This window comes from Anneissia japonica, unplaced genomic scaffold (genome assembly GCF_011630105.1).
Source record: "Anneissia japonica isolate Jap-2015-1 unplaced genomic scaffold, ASM1163010v1 scaffold1005_len2656397_cov198, whole genome shotgun sequence".
Lineage (NCBI taxonomy): Eukaryota > Metazoa > Echinodermata > Crinoidea > Comatulida > Comatulidae > Anneissia > Anneissia japonica.
Genome location: NW_022683792.1, coordinates 204,468 through 215,034, shown reverse-complemented (window position 1 = coordinate 215,034; position 10,567 = coordinate 204,468). Strand labels below are relative to the sequence as shown.

General features: G+C 32.6%; 1 protein-coding gene across 4 annotated transcripts in view; it reads right to left on the bottom strand.

The window, feature by feature from the left end:
* Positions 1-6: 6 nt before the first annotated feature.
* The window catches only part of LOC117101216, a 14,901-nt gene continuing 4,340 nt past the window's right edge, over positions 7-10,567 (bottom strand). For 2 of the 4 annotated variants that reach the window (XM_033241133.1, XM_033241156.1), the window contains exons 2-3: positions 3,009-3,242; positions 7-2,109 (exon numbers count right to left, since the gene is read on the bottom strand). In XM_033241133.1, the coding sequence (XP_033097024.1) occupies positions 1,050-2,109; positions 3,009-3,242 (1,294 nt within the window). In that variant the 3' untranslated portion in view covers positions 7-1,049. Of the gene's footprint in view, positions 2,110-3,008; positions 3,243-5,332; positions 5,654-6,135; positions 6,310-10,567 lie in introns of those variants that run through there. The other 2 variants (XM_033241146.1, XM_033241140.1) reach the window with 2 other exon arrangements.

Genomic DNA, 10,567 nt, shown 5'->3' with positions numbered 1-10,567 from the left:
ATATATATATATATATATATATATATATATATATATATAATTGTAAGTATACTTTGCTTTTAAAAGATAATTCCATTGTTTACGTTTCATATATTTTAGACAAGACTTATGATATACAAATATTTATTTATGTTCTATCATCAACGTTGTGATTACATGTGAATGATGTATGGTATGCGCCTCTCGCGTGTCAACGAAGTCGTGTCATTAACCACTCGAAGGTTTATATAGACCTAGACCTATGTTGTAGTGCAAGACCAAAAGATGATATATCTTTGAGGAACTGTTTAGAAAAAATAAATGAACGCTTTAACTACTGTATATATCTTGTAAACATGCTCCACGTTGTCTAAAACCGAATGTTTTGTGAAAGGATAGAAGTGGCTGTTTTTTTTTTATAAATTGAAAACCTTCTAGAAAATTATAATGTATGTACACTCTTAGGCACAATTATATCAACAAGCGTGATTCTAACACTGTGTTGACAGATAATATGGTAAAAAAGCAACAAATATAAACATTATGCTAGCATGACTATTATACATCTTCTTGATTAAGATGTCAGAGTTCACAAATACACAATCTTCCTCAACTGCATGTTAATTTGTTCCCGGGTGTTCATTGGAATTAAATTTATTCTTTTTTTTATATGTAAATTTATATAGGCCTAGTTTTTACTGGCTATTAACGTTTGATTAATACATATGATTTTAATTTCGTTTTTTTTTTGTGTCATCCACTTGTGAAATAAGTACTGGGTCTTAGAATGTGCTGTCGATTAAAAGACAGAACATAAAATAAACATATAAATAAACAATGAAATCGGATTTTTGTTCTTTTTAAATAGGACAACTATAGAAAAATAGAAGCATATAACTTTGCTATAAATTTTAAATATGACAAGTGAACCAGCACAATTGCATAACCATCACGGACACTGGATACAATTTGACGCTTTCAAAAATTTGAATAACCAACCTAGGTAGTTGGGTCATTCATCCTTTTAATAAACTAAATATCACTCGATTCAAACTGTATTTCCTAAAACACTATTTGTTTTTAATGCCCATTTTTTCTTTCTGTTTGTTGAATATTTCTTTTATTTTATTATATAACCTCAAATCAGCATAAAGTGCACGCTGAACCTCCTTATCGTTCATTAAATCCTGTACCATTTGCGAATGTTCATCCAAAACAGTTTCATTTTTGACATTCGAGAGATTATTGTATCGCCCGCTCGTATTCTGGACGCTACCTTCACAACTTTTGAACGGAACACCGTAGACTTGTTCTATCATCGCCAAAGAAGTATCGTATTCTTCTGTCAAACCAACAACAGCGAACCATTTTTCAAGGTTATTCACGCAAAAATCTACTAATGCATTTATCTGATCCTTCGAAAGTATATCGAGCATTATCACTTTTTGCCGAAACCAACATGGTGTGGATCCATAGATATCATGTGGAAGCAAACTAGCTTTGAAGTTATTTTTAAATTCGCTACAAAATTTTGGATGAAATAATAACTGACGAAAGAGAAAACTTCCTTGATGTATTGCCCATTCTTTTAATGTCACTTTCCATGGACTTTGGGCTCTGCATAGTTGATCACTTCTCGCTCTTCTGCAATATGAAAAACTTGAAATAGACCTATGGTACGGATCTCTGAAGACAGTGAAATATGAACACGGTTTTAGAATCTCATCACACAAACCAAATGCATACCCACCCATGAAAACACTATAGCTATCACGGTATGAGGCTGTGCTCATTCGTCGACTAACTGTTAGACGAGTTGAGCTAGATAAAACAGGTCCAAGTTTCTTTCCGCTTTTTGGAATAACTTTTAACATGCACTTCTTCGTTGTTGTACCAGCAGCTTTGTTGTGATGCAGATATATTATAACAGAATTCTTGTAGACACTCTTTTCTACCTCTGTGAGATTTGTTGTAAAATAATTTGGAAGGAATATATTTCTGTCGATCCACGGTAACACTTTTCTTGATGAATTTAGAAAAACAGCAGTTGAAACAATTGGCGGTTTGTGTAATTTAGTTTTATTTGCCGTAAGTGATGACACTGTTCCTCTATGTTTCGCAGCATAATTCCTACAATTATAACAAAAGAAAAAAAAAGATGAACTAGAATAATTTTGGCATGAAATAATATATAACCGTGTTATTCTGCTATCTGGTACTTTAAAAATTAATGTATTATATGATGACACCAAGCTTCGTTAACTTTTAAGTTAATTACACAATTTTAGTTGTGTATTTAAACATTGATTATATTTTTATATAATATAATTATGTTCCACGTCATCCATTGCTTAAGTTATTTAATCATTATTTTACTTGAACACACAATATCGAACAACGCCGATTGCAATCGCTTGTAAACGGAAAATACATGTATACAGATATCAATTTGAACTTATGAAATAAAATATGCATGATATCTTTGGCGCTATGCATTATTTGTATGCACATTTGTATGTACAGGCATGTATATACATAATCATTTATAACTTTTTTTTAATTACATTTTTTATTATCAATATATTTAATAAAAAATTCATTAAAATTATCTGAGTACATCAACTCAAACATTAAATATACCATATGCAACGATTGTCTGGGGGACGAAGTATAATCAATACTGACGTATTATAAAAACACAATAACCAATACAACTATTGTTGGCAAAGTCATAAAAGTAATAAAATAGACGATATTTTATCACTAAGATACTAACCGTAAATTCAATATACATAATATATCAGAGTGGAGGTCGGTTTATTAGACTAATTATAGTCTTGGTTTGATAATTAGCAAATTAAATCATTGTTTTTAACGAGGCTTAATATTGTACTACTTCCACTTGGTAGCTGTTAAACGAGGATTGAAAAACAAAATAATAAAAATTGATTTACCAAATATTGTAGCAGTATAGGCTTTTGTAACGACTATATTATAAGGCTTATGCTACAATTTTAGCTTAAACTTACTTTTCCTCTCCCGATTTCTGCGCTCTAGGTTGTATGACGTTATCTTCATCCATTAACCTCCAGTACCCTGGGTCGATTTGATAGGATTGGTGAACACTTAAATATACACCGACTGTAAATAACGTGCCGACAGCTAACATTTTCCATTTAAATTTCATATTTTCTCTGCATATATTGCGGCTAGCAATTGTAGCGGTAAGTTCGGGATCTAAGCAACCGCTCACGCGGTTTTGTCTGAAATAAAGTACATATTGTAAACACGTCAGATTTTCATTTGGTACATATACATTATGGAGTCCGTAATTTTATTTAATATTATTTTTACTCTAATAATTCTAAATCAACATGATAAGGCACAAATCCCATACTTGATTGCTTACCATGTATTATCACTGTCGGATCCAGGAAATTGTTTGGCCTAAAGAGGCCCCAGGGAAGGATTATCACAGATAGAGGATCCAATTTATGATTATGGCACCTGTAGATGGCCGGAAATAGCACTCTGGGACTTAAATTTTAATACAATTTTCCTTTTTTCTCCATTACTTTTATTTCTTTGAAAAATTTAGGGACTATTTTAGTTAAAACGTAGGACAAAATATTCCCACAGTTGGCCTATTAATAAAAAATATTATCGTTCCTATTGTCATTTTTGAATGTTTGAGTGTTGGTAGTCAATGTAACTTTTAGTAACATATATGTACGGTAGGTTTAATTTTGCGAAAACTATTGTTTTTTATTTACCTGTACTAACGTGTTTGATAACTTTTTTTTATCATATATTAACGAGGTTTTCAATGTTTAACGGAGGCAGAATCATTAAATTGTTACATTTTTATTTAAGGTTGCGTATACAAGAGGATAACACTTTTATTGACAATAAGGTTAGGGGACATTTATCTTCTTATAGTAAGACCAAAGAGATGTAAAAATTATTATTTTTACATCTCCCTGGTAAGACTTTGTTTTGTGTAGTTGCTGGTAGGTAGTTTCAATGTAAATAATGTGTAAAATTAGTGTTAACTGCTGACTGCTTTTTTTTCGTTCAAACCTTAGGACAAATTGTTGTACTACCTCAGTCTTTTATTGATAAATCAAGAGCTTGTGGTCCAGTGAGCACACGTACGACATAGAGAGTTTTTTTATTGCACGACGAGGTTAAGATCTAGGCCGTAACGAGTATAGCAAAGCAAAGAATGAACAAAAGGCCTACCATTGAAATAAGTAAACATATTTTATTCTATAATAGGCCCTTTGCTGTAGATGAAAATGTCTATTAAACATCAGAAGCATTATTTCGACAAAACCAGCACACTTTTGAATGAAATAATGGCGATAGAAATAATTATATAAACATGAATAATACAAAACTAGTTCTCGAGTATTGTTCTAAGAATGATAGTGGAAATTACCGTAGAACCCCTCTTTTGGGACAACCCTATGAAGGGGGCACTTTTCTGGGAAAGAGGGGAAATATATCTTTTAACACTAGCGGCCAACCGCTAAGGGGACGGGAACACTTTTTGAGTGTGCCAAATGGTCAAATAACCCCTATTAAGGGAACACCTTTTTTTAAATGTAGGCCTATCACAACAAGTAAGCAGTTTTAACATATGAAAGAAATTATTCAACTTTATATTTTGACACCTTTTGAGCATTAAACCAGAATTGTATTCCTGAACCTTTAGAGTGAACATCGGTATAGGCCTACTACATGTGTTCGTATAAACCAATCCTGTAAATTTGTGTTGACCCTTAACATAGGGATAACTTTTTATTTGTTTTTTGTGTACTTTCATATAGGATTCTAATCCATACCATAGCATGCAATTCTAAGTCATTACTCTATTAATGCTGCATCCATCCAATAAAAAGATCAATGAAAAAAAAAAGAATATTTGATCATTTAAATTGCACCAGGAAATAATATTGGGAACATAATATATAAAACTGTTGTTGTCTAAATTACATTTCTGCTGATTTCATATTTTAAATGAATTATTTTTTCATTGAAAATTATTGCTATAAATTAGTTCTAATCCTACTGTAACTAATTCTTATGACAATACAATTAGAATTATAAAGAATGTCATAATAGGGACAACTTCACATTTTTGGTTAGTGTTCCCTGATTCAGGGGACAACCCTATTAAGGAGACACTTTTTCAGTCTCGATGGTGTCCCCTTAATAGTAGTTATTTAAACACAAATGAATGAACAAAAGGCCTACCATTGAAATAAGTAAACATATTTTATTCTATCTACCAAAATGTTATTACTAAACCCATAAGGCACATAAATTCGACATAATTCACTAGACCTACCTTCTTTCATGTGATTCTTGGACATTAATAAAATGCCTACTTGGTTAATGCCATGAATGGAAACAGACTATCATATTACAGCGAAACTCTGACGCTCTCCGAGTCAAACAAAAACCTCATGAAAGAGTACACATCACGCATCCATGCTCAAACTCAGTGGAATTAAACTCGACAATCGATAGTATATTATTACTTAAGCTTGTAATATCATAAAAATACCTGAGCGATCGATTCGTTGTCGTCAACGGTTTAAAATTAATTCACTTAAAACAATCAATATCAATCAAATAATATTTGGTAAGAGTGATAAGTATAGATTAATATAACATTTTGAGCAAACACACTAACCACTGACAGTGACTACAATAAGCTGCATAACCATGTTCACAACCAAGATTCATGATAACTGGATTAAATATTAAATGGAAAGGTTAATAGTTTAATCATAAAAGATAAGAACAGGACTGTTCTGGAAAAAGTCACACGTACATACAGTAGGCCTAATGTATCATGAGACAGTTGAGTAATGTAAGAAACATTATACGCAGAAAGTCAGTTTTAAAAAAACCTGAAAGCCAAGAAAAACACTCTTTTCATCTTTTTAATCCAGATGTCTTATGTAAATAATAAATAAATTAGCAATTATTAGAAGCGTTTTCAATAGGCCTAGATCTAAAATTTTAATTTTCCCTTAATCTTAGAAGGACTCCATCAATAATACAGGCATAATAAGTTTTAATGTTCATTACAATAGGTAAATTGTATACTAAACATAATTATCGATTATGTTCATTACAACTTACCTATTATGTGCCACTAATACTATATCGCACGGGCTCTCTTTCAGAGTTGGCCAAATGCAGCATACCGACAAGAGATACAGCCACTGTAAATCTTCTTGGAACGTGGTATACGCCTACTTTTTAATCGTATCCGTAACTTATTCCGAAAATCCGACACAATAATGATCGCTAGCAACATCAAAAGGGAAGCCAAAAAGGAAAAGGAAACAGTGACCAAAAATGGAGACCAGCGATTAGAATAAGAAAGTCAACATTTTTATTTGTATAATTAACTTCGGCCTATAGGGAGAAGGGGCGTTAAAAGTAGAAGCACATTATTATCTCACCTCTGATCTACAGACATTTACTTATTATAGATCTTTTTAGACCTAACACGTCATAATAAGATTGTGAAATATTTATTTTCTTATACGCCGTGAGACATCTGATTGAATGAACTTAAAGGCATTTTCAATATAGGCCCCTACTAATAATTACTTTCCTAGTTACTTAAGGCTTATTTGTTTAACATTGTGTGCTTAGTGTGTTTGTTGTGTTTTTCGTTATATTTTTTTTATTGTTACGAAATGTATTTACGAAAGTTTCATACCACGGTACGACGCACTACAAAACTATTTAAATATTTACGCACGTTTTTGTTAGATATTTAAAAGTTTGTTCACGTTTTTGACTAACTAAGGGCATCATAATTCATCACTTCACTGCAAGTAAGTCAATGATTGTTCTATTGTTATCAATGTTATACTTTATCAGTGACTCATGAAATGCCCAAAGACAAAATATATATGCTCAATATTCTTGAATATTTCTTCCAACATTATATAGCTATATCTGCACGTTACAATGCTTTAAATAGCGTCATATCTGTCAAAAATGTATGAGCATTACAACAATCATTCAACTTTATTTATTTAGGCTTAAGAATAAATTATAATCACAAATACCAAGTAAAGAAATATAGAACCGACTAGGGCCTATAGAAAAATTTTACTTTTCCACAGTGGCAACATTCCTAATCAGAAGAACACATTTTATAAGAACACTGAGACTGAAATTGCTTAAAAATTAAAAACAAAATAAGAACAAATTGAGACTGAGGTAAAATGTAAAATGAAATTTATATTTAAAAAAAATGAAAAAAAAAAAACCAACAAATCTTTTCTGTACCTTATTTGCAGTTGGTGTGACAATGTAATACCTTCTTTAGGCTAAGACAATACAGTAATATACTGCTCTTTTAATCATTTTCTGTGTTTGAAAAGTGTGTAAAAATAAGAACAAACTAAGAATAGTTTGAGCCTTAAATCGGACAGAAAATAAGAACACTGAGCCTGGACAAAATTGTACTGGTTCTTAAAAAAAAGTTATTGTAATATCGAAAGCTATGATGAGGGCAGTATAATAGAGGCAGTAGAGTATATTGGCCCATAAAAGATCTATTAATCAAACAGCCGAGTGTTTTAAGTTTACACTATCCTTATGCAACAAAATATTACGAAACCTTTAATATAATTAATCTGTTGTACGTCCAATATAGTTGCAAAATCGTCAATATCATGACGGTGGCAGTTGGGCAAAAAGAGGAATTCACCTGATAGACCAAACCAAGGCTCTGTCTCTGGATTCGATCAGGTGCCTTTATTAGAATACTGTACTTAAAAGTAACCCTAGTAAATGTAATCCGAACTCACATTTGCGAGATGGTCAGAAAGATATTCTGTATCCAGCCCTCCGGGCTTCACCTAAAATATAGCCTGACAATTATCTTGCATTGGAGACCGTCACCACCTTGCAACGCCGCTGAAACTTGGCCTACAGTCGATAAGAAGCGCAAGCAAGAGCCAAGACTAATGTTATATCAGACCATCATTTTTGCTGCGAAGCAGCCAATTCATATTCTTGACAACAATTTGACCTCTGAAAGGTCATTGTTTGTCAAAAAACGAGTGCCTAAGACGACTGAAAAGCGGAGTTTCCTTCTTTCGTTCTGCCGGGTAAAATCAATTACTTTAGGCGACGTTTGTAGACTAACCTACTCGTACCAACGTCCGCATGTCGCGCTAGCCTTATCCTACTCTAGCCCTAGACTAGCTAGGATGGTATAGGCCTAGACTAGCTAGGATGGTATAGGCCTAGCCTTGAAGGGACGAAGGTCCCAATCATAGGCGTAGATCCCGGGGGGGGGATGGAGGGGATATATCCCCCCAATATTTTACAAGGGGGGATGGTCCATTGTATCATCCCCCCCAATATTTTGACTATGTATGGGATAAAATGGAGCTTTACACACTTCAAAAGACTGTCACAGAAATAATTTGCACTGTCGTATGCGCTTACAAAGATGAAGATTAGTATAATGTATTAATGTTGATAACAAAATTATTTTATCTGGTACCAATCTAAGCTCTTCTTTCCTTGCTTGCAAAGAGAGCCACATTTCACGCTGAAGGGTGTGTACCCATAAAAAAATGTACACTTCCTAGACCATGCAGTCTTCAAAATAAAAATTGTAACCTTTGGTAATCAACTACATTTTCCCCATACATAGTCATTTTTGAAACTTTATTAAAAAAAAAACCTAAACCATAATTCACCACACTATAGACACTTTTTGACAAAAATGAAAAATTACGACTTTGTTACCCAATGAGAAGTGTTCTAATATAGACAATGGGTCGTTTCTCATATTATTTGTTATAGTTTTATTATTCATTATTTTCACTTGACTCGCATAAATAATTTTGTTCGAAGAACATTTATATGCAGTTGTACTTCGCAGCACTTCACTTGCAATTTGCAATTTCTAGTTTAAAGTTATATATCTAGGTTTAAAATGACAAACTGTTCATAATCCGAGTTTGAAATTCGGGCATTCGTTCCGATCTGTAAGAACATAAACAGACAACCTAATAAACACGACTGCAACTTATCTGAGTGATTAACAGACTGACTACATTACATTTTGTAGTATGATATGGTTTATGGGTCTCTCCCAAAAGAATGTTGACAAACTTGCAAAGATAACGAAAAATTCCAGCAAAGTTATTGGTAATCAGGTGCCCGAAATAAGTACAACATGTGAGGAGGTATGCCTAAAGAAAGTTAAGTCTATTGCAAATGATATTTCACATCCTCTCAACAAGTATGTTAAATTCAGCAGATCTGGTAGAATGGTGCCTTCAAGTAAACGCACAGAGCGACATAATAAAGCTTTCCTTCCTTATGCAATTAACTATTTAGAAGGTGATTTTGCCATGTTAGATGTTTAGACCTGATGTATAAAGTAAGTTTTTAATTCATCTCATTAAGGGCATATAGGCCCCAAGTATAATTCACACAACTCATATATGTGCAATCTTTCTTTTATAGTCCATCAATGAATCAATATTTTACACTGTCATCATATCCAAGCATTTAGTAGAGATATAATAAGTCTTATTTGTATTTTTGAACCGTGGAAACCAATTCTCATGATGCATTGACATTTTGACGTAATAAATATTTGAATCTGAATCTGAATCTGACTTTGTATACCATCGGGCCTGGTGACGTAATTGTATGACACTTGGCTTAACAGTGCGAGAATCTGGGCTCAATTCCCATCCGGAGCTCTCTTTCAAACAAGGATTAAACACTTTATCGCTATATCATCAGGCTCTGTCAGTGTTGACACTCGACAGGTTTAATCCTGCCAGGGACAAGTTTTGTTAAAAAAAACATATATATCTCTGTTAATTATGTAATTCTTCTTTTCCTGGCCCAGTTTATGGGCCTGAATTGGTTCAAATATAATATCTAAATTATACTTATAGCTCACCCAGACCAACGTTTAAATGAACACTTCATCTAATCCTCCATCTTACATCGATAACCACTAAAAACCATCTTATCTTATCTCATCAAATATATCGTGTGAACGCTGCCCATAGGCCCTAATGTAATTTTGTAATATAGGCCTGAGCGGCTGTTTGTAATGGATATAACTGACCTGTGTATTATTTTGATGTCTTTTTGATTTACGGATTGCGTTCGAGTGATATCAGATGTCATAATTAATAGCCAGTCCATTCTATTCTGGTCGTAATACGATTTCAGTTTTAACTGTTGTATATTTTGTTGTACTGTGATGGTTACTTTTGTTGTTGTTGTTATTGTAATATGTGTTTGCAGGAACATATTGTAAAACAGCGGTAAGATCTCGCCTGTATATGTTATCATGCCTAAAGATGTTTTAAATAAAAAATAAATAAATAAATAAATATAAATTATGAATACTAGAAATCTAGGATAACGTGTTCTATTCTAGCAGATTCTTCATTAACGTTTACGACATTCTTCCACACTTATTTTTATTATTATTAACATTTTTTATATAATACATAAATAGTTACAGGTTATTAATAATAGTAATTATATCATTACCGCAAGTATA